The sequence below is a fragment of the Melospiza georgiana genome, chromosome 12 (genome assembly GCF_028018845.1).
Source record: "Melospiza georgiana isolate bMelGeo1 chromosome 12, bMelGeo1.pri, whole genome shotgun sequence".
In the NCBI taxonomy this organism is placed as follows: domain Eukaryota; kingdom Metazoa; phylum Chordata; class Aves; order Passeriformes; family Passerellidae; genus Melospiza; species Melospiza georgiana.
Window position 1 is genome coordinate 14,170,110 of NC_080441.1, and position 17,101 is coordinate 14,187,210.

At 42.9% G+C, this 17,101-nt stretch overlaps 1 protein-coding gene across 4 annotated transcripts; it reads left to right on the plus strand.

Annotated features, from left to right (window-relative positions):
• Positions 1-3,572: 3,572 nt before the first annotated feature.
• On the plus strand, positions 3,573-15,509 carry SLITRK4 (SLIT and NTRK like family member 4). Of its 4 annotated transcripts, none has more exons than XM_058032635.1 (2): positions 3,573-3,593; positions 8,905-15,509. In XM_058032635.1, the coding sequence occupies exon 2, from the start codon at positions 8,955-8,957 to the stop codon at positions 11,466-11,468; it is 2,514 nt and encodes an 837-aa protein (XP_057888618.1). In that variant the 5' UTR covers positions 3,573-3,593; positions 8,905-8,954; the 3' UTR covers positions 11,469-15,509. The 4 variants fall into 4 exon arrangements, with proteins under 4 accessions (XP_057888618.1, XP_057888619.1, XP_057888617.1 ...); XM_058032636.1 differs by lacking the exon at positions 3,573-3,593 and adding an exon at positions 6,068-6,181; XM_058032634.1 differs by lacking the exon at positions 3,573-3,593 and adding an exon at positions 6,512-6,587.
• The last annotated feature ends 1,592 nt before the right edge of the window (positions 15,510-17,101 follow it).

A 17,101-nucleotide genomic window follows, 5' to 3' on the forward strand; every position in this document is an offset into this window, starting at 1 on the left:
AAGCTCACCAGGAAAAGGGACAGAGCAGCAGCCTGCCAGAGCTCAAGAAGCATTTGGAAAACACATGGTGTGATTCTTGGGGTTCTCATGTGAAGGGCCATGAGTTGGTCTTTGATGCTCCTTGTGGGTCCCTTACAATGAAGGATATTCTATTATTCCATGATCATTTTGATACAGTGTCAAAATGTTTGTTGTTTAAAGCAAACATCTCTTTTTCAACTACAGGATTGGCATCTCTTTGCTGAAGACACTTTACATCAGACCAGCAGTGGTCTTTCATCATTAGGTTAAAAAAAAGTCACAACTTTGTTACTGAAGTAGCTGTATTTTCATTCTTGAAAGATCATGCTCCTACATTCCTTTGCAATAGTCTAGAGGCAACAGGAAAGGCAGTATTGGTCTGCTTTTTAAAAAACAATAATAAAAAATCTGTTAGTTCATGAGCCTATGGAGGCTTTAATTGAAATTAATATAAAATGCAAAAGTAGAGGAAATTAGGACAGCTGCAAAAGAAACCCCAGAAGCAAAAGCAGATTAAAGTAGAGCAACGAGCAAACCCATGCAAACACTTAATGTTGCTTCAGATGTTTCCCCCTTGGTGAAACCTTTTCCCTAAATCAAGCAACAAGTCTACAGCACGTGGTTTCTGCTGCACATGCCTCTGAGTTCCACCCAGGGCTCCTTCAGCTGACGAGCACAGGCACTGCAGGAGCTGGGGAGGGAGGCAGGGAGTGAATCTCAGTGTGCTGAGACAGGGGTAGCTGGCACACTGCCCTGTGCCCGCTCCCCATCCCACAGGGTCACAGCTTGGAGCTCTTCGTTCAGGAGGCAGCACCAGCCTAAACTTCAGCAAAAACAGGACCTTTGTTTTTCATTCTAAAGGTTGTATGACAACTGTTTGATTTTCTTTCCTGCAAGCTTTATTCTTCAACTATCTTGTACTTTTCAACTATCAGAGACCTTTCTCCTGGCACGTAGCTTTATGAAGGAGTTATTCCATCAACCTTTTCACACGTGAGAAGCCCCATTTAGGTCTGTGGAATTCCAGAAGGTGATAGGAAACAGTCTCATGTGTGAGAAAAACACGGAGGAGTGAGGATTTAAATTAGAATGTTCTAAATTCATATTCTGTTAATGTCAAGTGATCTCAACCCACCCAATTCTTACTGCAAGCACAGCAGGCATGATATTCATGGCATGAAAGATTTCCCTTGCTCCACTGTTGAAGACAAAGTTATTAGCAGCAAAGAAAGAAACAAGTCTTGCAACACAAGAGATTTTCTCCCCTTCTTATCCTCTAACATCTCCAACCACAGTCAAGGTTCTTTAAATTTTCTCTGCAGTTCTTTTATTTGGTTAATAGGCTGTCTGCTCAGGGAGAATGAACTGTTATTTCATGATTTGGTGTATTCAATAATGTCAGAGTTTTCTAGCACAGGATCCTTATTTTAAATATATCTCTCATCTTGAGAAATCATTTAGTGAGCAGTTTCCACATGAGGTGGGTAGGAAAAGAGCAGTTGCTTGTAGGTTTTGCATTTAACCTTATATCATAAAGCCTTATAGAAAAATATTGCCCATATGTTCTTTATCAATTATTTTCCTAAATTTTCTCTGTCTCCTGATTTCACAATTCTGGTTGTTCCAGGAGTCAAGAGAATAGGCCAAGCTTGGTTTTAGATTCTGACAGTGAGCTGGAGGGTGAACAACCCCTGGGTAGATGAGCACAGAGAAAGAAAATAAGTAAGGCACAGGACATTTTGGAACTTAGTGAAATTAAATGCCTGCCCACTGTGCTCTGACAGCTCTGCAGTTATGAAAAGCTGGCAAGCACAGGGTTATGGAGCTGGACAGCCCCAAGGGCTGAGTTTACAAAGAGAACTGGTGAGAAAACCCACTACCAGCACCATGACCTTGATCAAGCACTCAAACTTATTGCAAATGAATAGCAAATGATGGAATTAAAACCCCCAGCAACCCCTGTGGAAGGCACTGCAGTGACTCCTCAGGTTTCCTGGATGCAGGTGATGGGTTACTTGTTGCATATTGAGGAGGGGTCCTGGATAAAATGGAGGAAGTGAGGTGGAAATAATACAGAGACAGGCAGAGACATATATCTGACAGTTTCTTCCACTTTATTCAGCACACAATGCTTCTGCCTTGGGTCTGCTGCAGACTTGCACTGCTTCCTATCCCCCTGTGTCTTTAAAAGGATGTACATGCTGGGACTCACTCCAGTACATACAGAGTTCTCAAGGATGCTCTTCTTCCCCTGCTTTTAACTGACAATCTGGCAAAATACAGACAAGATGTGGACATCTTGGGTGGAGTTGTTGGTTGATTTTGGGGATTTCTCTCCTCCTCAAAAGGCTAGGACCTATTTGTTGAAGCCTCGTTAGAAGACTGCACAGTCATTTTTGTACTCTGCTTTGTTGGATGTTGTTGGCTGAGTATGGCTGTTGTTACTGATCTATATGAAAGCAGAAGCTTGTTGTAGACCTGTTAAACTGAAATTGCTTAACCACGGAAACCCCAGCAACAGATAGAGCCCATACAAACCTTTGCTTTCTTATTCAAAGAATTGTTAACCAGCTTCCCATATGTTCAAACAAAACAGTTTATTCTTTACATGGGCACTGTGTGAAGGGCCAAAATATTAACTCTTGGGCTATTTTTACCATTCTTTGGGAAAAGGAAGGTGTAGCATGTAGTGTTAACATAACATTAGAGTCTGATCCAAATGGATCCACATTAATTTCCAGAGATCTTTTATAAGAATTTCTACTCCTGGCATGAAACTTTTCAAACAGAACAAGTCAAATACATATGTGTGCCCACTGCTTCTCTCCCAGGTGTGTTTTTGCCATCTGGACACACAAGGCTTGTTCACTGCTGGCCAGTAGACATGCAGACATGACCAAGGAAAGAGTGTTCCTCTGCTGCTCACAGCAATTGCAATTTCTTGTCTTGGCCTTCTGATTTCAAGAGCCAGGGGTGTGTGGGTCATAGGCATCTTTGGTTAGTTCTCACTGCTGAGAGTGAGACTAATCCTTATTTGATTTTCAGGATGACAACAGAAAAACTGGAGAGAGAGCAGAAATGTGTAAGGCCGTGCCTGTGGAGAATGCAGTTAGGATGCATACAAATCCATAGGTATTATAAGTGTAGGATGATGGCAGATGTATGAAGACACCTCTTCTCTGCCACTTCTCTGCACACATACAGCCTGATTGCAGGTACTGCATCTTAAATTGTACTTGTAAGTGCTCAGGAATGAGTAGGATGTTCAGCTCCTGTTTCCTGTCAGTTCATTCCTCACTCAGAAAATGACTGTGGATGAGAAAACAAAGCAAGTTATTGCACAGAACTGTCCTCGCCTTCAGCTGCAGCCCCATTTGCATGTGTGCCAAGCAGCTTGAGGAAAATGCTCTCCAAGGTTTCCTGCTGTGAGCAGTAGTCTCAGCATCTCAACTGGCCTCTGCATTTTGATGACTCTGTTACAAGAAGCTTTTTCTCCTGACAGACTTTGGACGCACATAAAGCTCAGTTTCAGTCTCAAGTTCCTGCATCAGCCCAGAATTAAATTGGGAGAGGTAGGTGACCAAGCATGTCTGTGTGTTTAAAAAGAAAAGTGTTGCTTAGGTCTCACAAAAATGTGAAAGGAAACAAAATATAAACAGGCTGCTGTAATTTCTGAGCAGATTTAATGATGAATGCCAGTAGCTAGGATTTAAAAAGTACCTTTCTCTCCCAAGACCTTCTACTTAGGCATTATCAACAAACTAATTGTTGATATGATACTGAATGCTACCTGAGTGTGTCTGTTTGGGTGGGAAGTAATATATGCCACATTTCTACCTTTTCTTCAGCTACTTCTCTCTGCAGAAAACCCTGTTATGAATCTGTCTGCCTGTTAGCTTTTGCTCTCCTCTTGCTAAGCTGAAGAAGGAAAAAAATACATGTTGCTGTGGCAAACAACAGACAGGAGGAAAAATCAAAGGAGATGAATGAGGTTCCATCACAGTAGGAAATTTAAGGAAAGGTTTGAGATGACATTAAATGGGCATGGTGTGTAGCCTGAAGTAATCTTGTAAACTTCAGGGAACCAGGCCAGGTACTCCAACGTGCCCTGTCTGGCTCTGCTGTCTTCCAATTACTATCTGCCATCAGCTTAAACAGAAAATGTCTTCTGATGCTGATAGAACCTCAAGCTGGATCTCAGAAAATGGGTGCAACCAAGTGATTCTAGGATTCTAGGATGTAACCTTTTAAAGTGTTTTATTCCTGAAGAACATCATCAGCTTGGATCCCAGTCTTGACCTTAGCTTGTGCTTATGTCATACTTTAAAATTCCCCTCAGTTTGCTTTGGATTGTGGTCCTGACATGTAAGCCTAAATATTAGTGAGCTTGACATGATGTAGGCTAGGGCAAGTAGCTTAGGAATCACTTAAGATTTGAAGAAGTTATTTTTAGTGACTGTAAATTAGAAAGAGAAATATATGACATACTGAAACCCTAATAATGAAATTGTGCTGCATAACTAAGTTTCCTTCTCAGATAAGTTCTACAACACCATAAACATACACCATTGGTAATAGCCACTCATAACAGAAACATCAAGAATTATTTACTTAGAGTGTAATTTCAGTTCTCAAATACTTATTCATTTCACAGTTTACTTGGTTAAAAACAGTATTTTATTATGCTTCTTGTTTGATGTTTAATTCAGTCTCTGAGTAGTTGTTTGAATGTGGTGGGAGCAGTGATCTCTTTGAAACTGCCAATATGCTCTTTCACCTACTAAATAAGCAAGGAATTAGTTTAGCATCCAGATAAGGTTGCTGATTAAACAAAACTGGCATCTTGATCTTTACACCTGCATTTCTGTTCCTGCTGCTAAAATAGTTATAAACCAGCTATCTTCCTAAATGAATTTTATTCTAGACCTTTGCTCTCCAATTCATTAGTTTATTTTAAAAGTGTCTGACAAATTCAGCTTAAACTATATGCAAATCCCTCTAAACTGGGCCCTTTATATACACACATCCCCTTTTCTGTGAACAGTACTTTGTTAATGGCTCAATAATTAAGAGAGTTTACATTTTAAAGACTTCAGTTTTTAATTGGCTGAATATTATTCACAGATCGCTTTCAGTTCTGTTGTGATATGCAAATTATTGATGTCTCAGCTGCATTTGTTTTCAGGTATCAGTCTAACCGCATAATGCAAAATAACATTCTGCAATTATTTCAATTAGATGCAGTCAGCCTTTGGAGCAAGCTATTTATTTCATTTCAGTAAATGAAGAAAGCAGTTGCTGTTTTCCATTCCCTGGCGTTTATTGCCCAGAACTAGCACTCACAGCCGGTATGTGTACAGCACATAAACAGTTTTCTAACTGGATCACGTTAGCATTCGTGGTAAAGGACAAGCAGTTGAACTCCCCTTGCAAGATTTCATTTGGTTAACTAACTCTTCTGCTTCGGAATGCGATGTCACCTTGTTCGAGGGTATTCATTACCATTTTAAAGTGTATTATGAAAGCTAGAGTCAATAAGAGTTGTTAATTAGAAGAATCTGTTTAGCACCGGTGCATAACATTTGAGGATTTCTTCCATCAGACTGCAGCTGTTACCTACGCAGAGAAGGAATTTCACCTAACCACAAAGAATGAGATAGACAAATAGCTGCGTTGTCGTAAGAACGGCTCGGGTATGTCTCCTCGCAGCGATTTCGCTCCATAATTGCAATTCACATTAAATGCAGCAAATGTTACCATCCTGCCCACTCAGTTTCCACCTCTACTTTTGTTTCAAGCCGGGAGGGGAGATCACCAGAAAAGAGAGGGGGGAGTCCTTCCTTGCCTCCTCTCTCTCCTTCCCCCGCTCGGCTCCCGCAGCCGCGCTGCCCTGCGGCTCCGCCGGCCCCGTCCCGGCCGCGGGCCGCACTTGTGGCTGCCTCGCCCGCCCATGGCAGCCCCGCCGCGGCCCCGCCTGGGCTCCCGCCGCCCCGGGGGGCTCCTCCCGCCCCGCACGCCCCGCCTGGGCTCCGCGGGAAAGGCACGGGCGGCACGGCGCCTCCGGGCTGCGGGAGAGCCTCCGGCCGCGGCGATGCGCCGGGATCGCTGCCGGGATCGCTGCCCCGGAGCGGCGTCTCCCTCCCCGGCGGAGCAGCGCTCGGTGCGTGCGTGCGTGTGTGTGTTTGTCAGTGTGTGTATGTGTGTGTGTGTGCGTGTGTGTGCGGGTGTGCGTGTGGCGAGGGGAGGGGGCTCGCTGCGTGCAGGGGGTGGGCGAGAGCAGTGCGATGGGAGCGGGCGCCCGTGTGCAGAGGGATCCTCTCCCCGCATGTGTGCGGGGGACCGCGGCGGCGGCGGGGCAGGGCTCAGCCGGGCGGCTGCTGCTGCATGCGGCGGAGCCCGCGGGGTTCCGCAGCGCCGGGCTTGCCCTCGCTCCGCGCGGCCGGGGGTGCTGGCCCCGGCGGGCGCCCCGGCTGCCCCCGCCGCCCGCGGAGCCGCCGGAGCCCGGAGCTGGCGGGGAGAGCGGCGGAGCGCAGCCCAGCGGAGCCGCGGCGACCCCGGGCGCCGAGGTAGGGACGGTGCGGGGCTGGCCGCGGAGAGCCGGGAGCATCGCCGAGGGCGGCGGGCGCCCGCCGGGCGTGTGAGTGCGGGCGGGGGTGGGGGCACGGCGGGGCCGCCCGTACGTTGGCGTTTTCATTTCTTTTAATTATTCCGAAGGTTCTGTTTTCCTTGCTATAAGAATTACCGGTGCTGTTTTAAAGACGGCGAGGGGTGGGGTGGGGGGAGGCGGGGGTGCACACGACGAGGCGACGGTGGCTTCCTGCCGGAGCCTCTCTGCCATCGCGCTCGCCTCTCCCGGAGCCCCGGCCAGCGGCACCAGGCGCAGCGCTGCCCTCTCCCATCCTTCCCGGGAGAGCGGGCGAGAGGAGGCACCGTGGCCGGGCGGCCCGGAAAAGCCGGCGGAGGTGTGGGAGGGACGGGGGGGCAGGATCTGCGCAGTGGGGCTGGGGAAGGGGGTGTGCGCGGATCCGCCGCGGGCTGGACTTTGCAAAGGTACCGGGGCGGGGGGGCCGGTGCGTTCCGCGGCGGGGAGCACGGCCGTGCCTCGGAGGTTGCGAAGGGACGGCGGAGGGGATGCGGGGCTGCTCCGCCGCGCTCTGCCCGCGCCCGGCCGGGATGTGCGAGCGCGCCCGTGCCCCTGCCGCCCTCCCCCGCCGGGAGACAGAGGGCGACGGGGCGCCCACGGCAGAGGGGAGCCGGCACCAGCCGAGCCGGATGCGGCAAAAAATTGCGGTAGTGCCGGCAGCGCTGGCCGGGCTCGCCGCCCCGCCGCCAGCCCCGCGCAGCGCCCGCAGCCCGCCCGCTCCGCGCCGGCCGGGGCCCCGCGGCTGAGGAAGAAGAGGGACTCGAGCGTGGGCGAGGCAGGGACACGGGAGCACGGCGGCTCCAGGGGAGGGAGACGGAGCGGCGGGGGCGCGGGGACACCGGTCCGCCCCTGGGGGCGCGCTCGCCGCGGCCGGGGTCGGCAGCCTGCGGGCATCGCAGCGCTGCTCCGCTTCCCCTTCTCCCGGCAAGCGGCCTCCTTGACCCCTTCCTTCGGCCATCCGTTCCTCTCATCCTATCCTCTCTCTTCCGTGCTTTTCCTCTCCGTCTTGTCCTTCTGTCCTGCGGTTTCTCCTCATCCCTCCTCTCCCCTCCCTCCCAGGACCCCCGGCGCATCCTCCCCTTGTGTCTCCCTCCAGCCCGGTTCTCCTCCCTCCAGCTGGCTCCTGCTGTCTCCACTTTTCATTCTGGCTCTCTCCTGCCAACTCAGTGGCTTCCTACAGCAGGAAATGAAAGGGACAAGTTGGGAAATGGGGGTAATGGGAAGATGGAATGTGTGTGTGTGCAATGTATTGATTATTGACTGATTTATTAAAAAAAAGGGGGGGGGGAAATCCCTACCTTATAACTCAGAGGAAATGCTGTGGCTCGAGTTCTTCTGCGTAAAAAATGGCAGTTCAGCTGGCCGGACTATATGCAAAGGGTTCTTATCAATGCAGGAATAAGAGCAAATTACATAATGTTTTAGGGGGAAAAAATAGTTCTCAGATTTCAGTTGTGTCAGACTGGCAAATTGTGACTTTGTTTTCCCCTGCAAGTCAATGTATTGTTATTCCTGGGGATGGGGCTGTGTGCTTGTGCATGCTTCTTCCATGTCTGAGTGCTTCCATTGGTCACCCAGAGCTGATCTTGTTTCGTGAATAGTTGTATTTCTGCAGTCAGTTTATCACCTGCTTATTTAAACTAGATATCAGAAGTGACAGAAACAATGTGTTTGCATGCCTGTGTAGCCCTTGAGTGAATATCTTTATCATAGTGATACATTTGTATGTGCTGTTGCTTTATATACATATACTGAGCATTGGCATTGCTTTTTGTGTCAGCATCTCCATCCTTTCTATATTGTGCTATCCCATCCCAGATGTTTGGGCATGCATAACATCAGCATTTGTGTTTAATATCCCTGAAATGCACAGCAACATATGAGCAGTGCACAATTGAGGAGAGTAAATATGCATAAAATTGGAATCTCCTTTGGTTATTTTACTTTATTAGTTATGCATGCTTGGCATGTACAAGAGAGAGAAATACATTTGACAGACCTGAGAGTTATTTGTGTTTCTCTACAGAAATTTACATTCTGTGTTTGAAATCATCCCAGCTCCTGTGCACTTGTTTGGTTGTTAAAGTCTTTCATGTTAGTTTAAATTCAGTTCTTGTAGTTTATCTATAATACTTGGCAGGTACAGTAGCTCAGTGGTATACAATTTCTAACCCAAGTGACGTTTTGGAACAATGTCAACTGAAAAACATTTTCTTTTTCTTTCCTTCTTTCTTCTTTAGATTCTTTATCTTTGTTCAGGAGCCTAAGGTTGTTTGCTGATCATAAGAAGATGATTCTGTGGCTCTTTCTGGTTCTGTCATCTCCAGTTTCTTCTACAACTGCAGATGCTGATATATCTGTGGAAATTTGCAGTGTTTGCTCCTGTGTGTCAGTTGAGAATGTACTCTATGTCAACTGTGAGAAGGTTGCAGTCTACAGACCAAATCAGCTTAAACCACCATGGTCTAATTTTTACCACCTCAACTTTCAAAACAACCTGCTAATTATTCTATATCCAAATTCCTTTCTTAATTTTACACATGCAGTGTCCTTGCAGCTGGGTAATAATAAGTTGCAGAACATTGAGGGAGGGGCCTTTATGGGTCTTAGTGCATTAAAACAGTTGCACTTGAACAACAACGAATTAAAGATTCTCCGGGCTGACACTTTCCTTGGCATAGAGAACTTGGAGTATCTCCAAGCTGACTACAATTTAATCAAGTTTATTGAACGGGGAGCCTTCAATAAGCTTCACAAGCTGAAAGTCCTGATACTTAATGACAATCTGATTTCATTCCTTCCCGATAATATTTTTCGATTTGCTTCTCTAACCCATCTGGATATACGGGGGAATCGAATACAGAAGCTGCCATACATTGGAGTTCTGGAACACATCGGGCGAATTGTTGAACTGCAGCTGGAAGACAACCCCTGGAATTGTACTTGTGATTTGTTGCCTTTGAAAGCGTGGCTGGAGAACATGCCCTACAACATCTACATTGGAGAGGCTATCTGTGAAACACCCAGTGACTTGTACGGAAGGCTGCTGAAAGAGACCAATAAGCAGGAGCTGTGCTCCATGGGGACAGGGAGCGATTTTGACGTGCGCATCCTGCCTCCCTCGCAGCTGGAGCCTGGCTACAGCACGCCCAACGGCCACACCACTCAAACATCAGTGCACAGATTAGTCACAAAGGCACCAAAGACTACAAATCCTTCCAAGATCTCGGGGATAGTAGCAGGCAAAGCTCTGTCCAGTCGCAATCTCAGTCAGATCGTATCTTACCAGACCAGGGTGCCTCCTTTAACTCCTTGTCCTCTCCCTTGTGTTTGCAAAACTCACCCTTCAGACTTGGGATTAAGCGTAAATTGCCAAGAAAGAAATATAGAATCGATGGCTGAACTTGTACCCAAACCTTTAAATGCCAAGAAACTGCATGTAAATGGCAATTATATTAAGGATGTGGATACTACAGATTTCGCTGAGTTTGAGGGGCTGGATTTGCTACATTTAGGCAGCAATCGGATTTCAGTGATCAAAGGAGATGTTTTCCGCAACCTTACAAATTTACGGAGATTGTACCTCAATGGCAATCAGATAGAGCGTCTGAGCCCAGAGATGTTTGCTGGCCTCCACAATTTGCAATATCTGTATTTGGAATACAATGTTATCAAAGAAATCCTAGCAGGCACCTTTGACTTAATGCCAAACTTGCAGTTGCTCTACCTGAACAACAATCTTCTGCGAAGTTTGCCAGCCTATATTTTTGCTGGTGCACCACTTGCTAGACTGAATCTGAGGAACAATCACTTCATGTATTTACCTGTAAGTGGTGTTCTTGATCAGCTAAAGTCTCTTACACAAATAGATTTGGAAGGTAATCCGTGGGACTGCACTTGTGATTTAGTTGCTTTAAAGCTCTGGCTTGAGAAGCTAAATGACGGTATTGTGGTGAAGGAATTGAAATGTGAGACACCTGTGCAGTTTGCTAACATAGAACTTAAGTCTCTGAAAAATGAGATTCTCTGTCCTAAGCTTTTAAACAAGCCATCTGCTCTGTTCACTAGTCCCATGCCTGCTGTTATTTTTACAACACCCCCGGGACCAGTCCGGAGTCCTCCTGGTGGCCCAGTTCCATTGTCCATCCTAATCCTGAGCATATTGGTTGTGCTGATTTTAACGGTGTTTGTTGCCTTTTGTCTTCTCGTTTTTGTGCTTCGGCGCAACAAAAAACCAACCATAAAGCATGAAGGGATTGGAAACCAAGAGTGCAGTTCTATGCAACTGCAGCTAAGAAAGCACGATCACAAGTCAAACAAAAAAGATGGACTGGGTGCAGAGGCCTTCATTCCTCAGACCATTGAGCAGATGAGCAAAACTCATACCTGTGGCTTGAAAGAGTCTGAAACAGGCTTCACGTTTGCTGACCCACCAGGGCAAAAAGTCATTCTGAGAAATATGAATGACAAGGAGAAAGATTTGTTGCATGTGGATTCCAGAAAAAGACTTAGCACAATCGATGAACTGGATGAGTTATTCCCTGGAAGGGATTCCAATGTATTTATTCAAAATTTTCTTGAAAGTAAAAAGGAGTACAACAGCATAGGGGTCAGTGGCTTTGAAATACGTTACCCAGAGAAACTGCAAGACAAAAAAGCCAAGAAATCTCTAATAGGTGGTAATCATAGTAAAATTGTAGTAGAACAAAGAAAAAGTGAATATTTTGAACTAAAAGCTAAACTTCAAGGTTCACCTGACTACCTACAAGTCCTTGAAGAACAAACAGCTTTGAATAAAATATAGGTCATACAATCTTATTGCCTACAGAGGACATTTATTTAATGATGAAAGTGCCTTTTGTTGACTTTTAACTTCCAAATACTATATTATATTGATAGGCATAGAGGCAGGTGTATCCAAGGGTGTCTGATTAACTGTAGCTGTGTATGATTTGTCAAGTAGAGGAGAATTTCCTTAGTAGATTTTACTCCATAAAGCTCATGCCCTGTGGAATCCTGTAGGGATACTGCAAACTCTATTGCCAAAGGGATGCTTTATACACGTTACACTGAATTTAACCTCAAGAGGCATATATGTTTTGTATCTCAAATGCAAACCATCGTCTCCTTGTGATTTGTTAGAACAAACACAAGAAACCTGGTACTGATATTTGTACTTCAGCTGGGTCCTTCATCCTGCACGTGGATTTAAGTTGGTGGAACTGGAGTAATCCTTTGATTTGTGGTGTTCTAATGGCACTGTTTAAAGCTTACCTGGAAAGTAACAAGCATGCAAAGAGAGAACATTCAATAGTATGTGTAAATTGGTTACATTTATGGGCTGCATCTTGAAACCACTGGAATTATAATGATAAATTGTGTTTAAAATATACCATGCATTGCATACCTATGAAATAAATCTGACCACTTGAAGCATACATGTCTATACAGAAAATTAAAAAAAAAAAAGAAAAGAAAGAAAATAGTTCAACCTGACTTCTGCAGTATTCGTGACATCTGAAGAAAATATTTGATATTTATGCAGAATCTGTTCTAAGACTCATCTCCAATTAAAACTAGAGTTCCTTCTCAGTTACGTGAAACTCTTGCAACCCCAACAGGTTGTCCAAAATTGTCAAAGTGCTTACTGTGTGAGCGTAGCAGAAATTATTTTTGTAATATAATTCATATTTATGAAATACTTTGTATACTACATAGGAAAAAAAATATGTACTCCTTAATATGTATTTAATATGCCTGACTTGTTTTCCTGATCACAATGCATTAATCATTCAGTATAAATAAAACCAGAACAATATACCAAACAGCAACGGGGGATGTAATGTATAGCATCATCCAGAATTAAGTGATCAGATAATAATGATGATAATAATAATAATAATGATAATAATAATAAAATTGTTCTGTACTATTCTCGTGAGATTAGCATATTACCTTATTTCAGATCTGTTACCAATGGTGCATTTTGAAATAGATTGATTACTTTTTTAGTATTGTGTCCCAGGCTGTTACTTGCCATCAATTTTCTTGCTTTTCAGGTCTCTACAGCTTAATCTGAATACTTTTCACAAGCATTTACAGGAATTCATGCTAAGGGGAATATTTTTATTGCACATGCAGAAATGTTCTGTTCTTATCTCTCTGGCTGCTTTTAGTCAGCAAAATGTGATCAAAGCAGTGAACAATATGGGAAATCCTGTTCAAAACCACAGTGCAAAATGGATATAGTGGTCTCAGTTCAGAGGACTGTGTAGCTCACAACTAGAGAGTAAAAGCTTGGCTTTGTGAAGGCTGAATCTGAATAGCCAGGAAAAAAGGTAGGAGATTGGAAAATCCCCATTGTATCTCACTGATAGATGGTACTTTGACATGAGAATGGAGATATATTGGTAAAGCATCCTAGAAAAAAGGTAGGAGAATGGAAAATCCCCATTGTATCTCACTGATAGATGATACTTTGACATGAGAATGGTGATACATTGGTAAAGCATCCTAGAGCAAATCTATGAGATGAGATTAACAAAATGTCTTTGACTCGATGAGCTTTGGATAAGACCCTCTTATCTCCTTTGCTTTCAGAACCTTTACCCCTCCTTACCTTTTATAATCAATACATTAGTCAATTAAGATAGTAGGATATAAACATGAACGTTTTTCATGAATTTGAAGCTAGCAAAAATTAGAGCAAGACTCAATAATAATACTGTGAAGAAGGCTGTGTCAGCTATTTCCAATATAAACCTCTAATTTCAGGGCTTTGTGACACTGAGTTGAAATTTTTATTCTGGAATGATACTTGGCAAACAGCCTGCAGTATATTTTTATCAAAATAGACCAAAAGAAAAAAAAAAAAGAGCACTGCTTCTTTATTTAAAGGAAAGCAAACAAAACATTTCTCTACTTTCAGACATTTGTTTATGCTCTTTTGGCTTAGAAAGAGACTGGTTTTATTATTTTTCTCCATAATGCATAGTATATACATGACTTCAGATAATAAAATTGCGAGAGATGAATTAATGGCTGAGTTTCTTTAAAAAGCTGCCTCTATCCATGCACAATAATTAACTTGATTCAGAATGTCATGGGGATTTTGAGGACATGGATACTGCGTACACATGCAGCTCTGGCATAAAAAGCTCCTGGTTGGCCAATGATGCAATAATGCATGGCTAAGGTTTGCATGGGAACGTGTGAGTTTATTGATTGTCTGTGGATTAAGGGGTGTCCATGGTGCACTGACCACGTGGACTCTGCTGGCTCCTTCAGTAGGCTGAGGGTGACAGGTCCTGGTCCGCTCTGCACAGAGCTCTGTGGCCTCGAGGATGGGTCCAAGTTCACTGAAGTTTGCCAAAGCAGAAGGTGTCTGACACACTGGCATGTCCTGTATGATCCTCCTGAGAGCAATGTGCTGAAAATATTAAAAATTGCAAGTAAGGAATTACTTCTAAGTGATGGTAAAACTGATGTGCTTGTGACTTTTGCTGCCCTGAGCCAGAAGAACAGAGATAAATGATCATACCTTCTTAAGCTTTTGTTTCATTTTGTGTTGTGAGGTTTTCTGGGGGTGTTCTTTCTGTTTTTTTTTTTTTGTTTTTTTTTTTTTGGTTTGGTTTGGGTTTTTTAATTTGTTTGAGTGTTTTTTTGGTTTTTGGAGTGGTGTCTTCTGTTTGCTGATCAAAAGAACTGATCCGTTATGCTGTACCATTACACTGGGTCAGAGTTTTCTGACTCCTGAGGCCCCAATTCCAGTAAAGCATTTCACCTCAACCTAAGTCATGTGCAGAGGTACTATTCATGAGATAATAATTAGATACCTGCCCAAGAGTGGGGCTTAGCTAGAGTTTTGTCATTGACTTCAGAACAAGCCAGCTCAGAACCATTGTATATAATCCATAGAGCCCAGAGACTCGTCTGGGGTTATGCAGTTGAGTGTAGGTTCACCAGCATCAGTAAAGGTTGCACAATCTGGACCTTCCTGTAGAAATTGTCCCTAAGTGTTTTACAATGTATGGTGCAATATGTAGGCATAATAGTGTGAGTGGAGAATGCAGAAGCTGGCAAAACACTATTTTTCTGTGAAATTGTTACTTTGAATGGCAACCTTAGTGTCAGTTTACTTTCTCCACGTTTGGAAACGGTGTATGTGTCTGCACAGCAGTTTTAGTGTGATGTCCATTCAAATCTCTGGTCAGTCTTTCTGAGAAGGTGACTCTTGGGTGTGGCTTAACGGGTCTGTCTGTTCATTATATTGGTTTGAGTGGCCATGCTTGTAAAATGGCTGGTAAGACCCATAGGCATAAACTAAATCAGTGAAGGTGTTGGCATAATCTGTTGTCTCCATTGTATTATAAAGAAGTTTCCATTTTTAAATGAACTCAATAAAGTGTACTCGTTTCCTTGAAAAAGAAAAACAATTGTGCAATTTTATCAGACAGCAAATACCGCGGTGCAAGAACACAAGAACAGGTGATTTATGTTTTGCATTTAGTGTTCAAGATTGACAATAATGCAACAATCTAGTATAAATATATTTTTAAATGCTTTTTTTTTAAAGCCATAATGATGATATAAATTATAAAGGCATGGCCTTGTGAATAATGTTAACAAATGTCTCAGAATCAAGAAAAAACATCCAGAACTTGATGGTGGTATAATATCTATAATATCTTTTGCATGATTTGTATGTTGATATTGTATGAAATGAGCACAGTGAGACTTTTTTTTTTGGTTGCATCCAAAGAGTTAGGAAGGAAATATAACAAGAATGTATTTATAATCACTCTATTTTGAAATAAAGTAAAGAAAATAAAATGTATTGGCTTTACCCTGTTTTGATCATTACTATTTTAGGTTAGTTTATAATTTAGGCAGTTACTTATGGCATCCAGTCCAATGTAAAACACAGAAACCTACTGTTTATTAATCTTGTTTGCCTTCATCAATATCAAAATACTAGTCAGTGTTGACTTCAAAATTTGTATGAAATATTAATAAAATTGTTTGGTACTATTGTATTTCTGAAACTAGACTTTGTTAAGTGCCTGTGATATTCTCTTATGGATTATTTGTGTATGGATGAGAGAGAATCTGTAAAGAAGTTATGCAGTAATGTTTAATAACCACATCAAAAATTTTTTCTGTTTTAGAAAGTTTTTCTCATCTGTTGTCCAACAAAATCTTCCTTCCCCCTGTTATGCAAATAATCCCTCCAAAATCAGTGACTTTTTTTTTTTTTGCATTACTACCACAAGCAGAATTTAGTTTTCAGTTGGATTCTCAGTTCTTCAACCCAGAGTGCTTAGAGGAACAGTTACATAATGTTAGGGGCATTTGCTTTGATTCTGCTGTCTTCTTATTAGTCATTTTCCACAACAATTTTTCAGAGGAAAGAAAAGTTAATTTTTCCTTAGAAGAAGCAAAACCACCAATCCATCTAACATTTCATTTGGTTAGGTTAGTTTTATAACTGAAAGTTGCAAAGATATCTTTAGGTAGTTTAACTTCCAAATTTATATTTTGTAGTTAAAATGGTTTACAAAGCCTCATAAAAATCTTCATGGCAAGGGAGAAGAGCGGGAACAGGATTGCATTTAGATTAAACATTCCCTGTTGTGCAGGGTTTAACATGCATTATAATGGCAGTGAATGTGAATCAGAATGGGATATGGAGTGGAAAATCAGGACTTGATACAGATTTTTGTCATTTCTAGTTGAAGTGTAACATTAGGAACAAACCCACAGCATTAGTTGAGAAAGGCCTACATATAATATTCCATATAATTTCTTTCTAAAGAACAACTCGAGAACCAGGAATTAATTATTCATGTTTTGATAATAAGTGTGCACTTCTTTTCTGAATGCAGAGGAACTTGAGAGTTTTCTGTTAATATGTTTTGTCATTATTAGTTTTTATTTCCGATTTCGATTCACTCATCCTTATGTATTATGGTTGATGCTGTGTTGGAAAACAAAAATAAGAATGTTGTTGCTCAGGGACAAACTCTTCTCAAAAATTTACCAATGTAAATCCAGACTGGCTGAACAGACTTCAATGGAGTCAAATCTGCTATTACCCTAGTGAACAAAAAAAGAGCAGAAAGTACAAGATCTATCCATCATTGAAATAAAAATAAGTAATTTTTGACTTGAAAAGTAATATAATCTTGCTTTATACTCTTTTGATCTGTGTGGTAAAGCTGTTGCTGTTTTCAAACGACTGTAGGGAGAGCACAGACCAAGTGCAGCCCTGTGTCTGTTTGATGTCAGTGGAACTCTGCAGTGATTCAAGAGCTGTGGGCATCCCAGAGCAGTACTATGGGTACAAAACTATATAAATTTGCTGGTTTATACATACACTTGGGGTAGATCTCACATAAAATAGAAATGCTTTCTAACAATACAATTTACTTTCTCCCT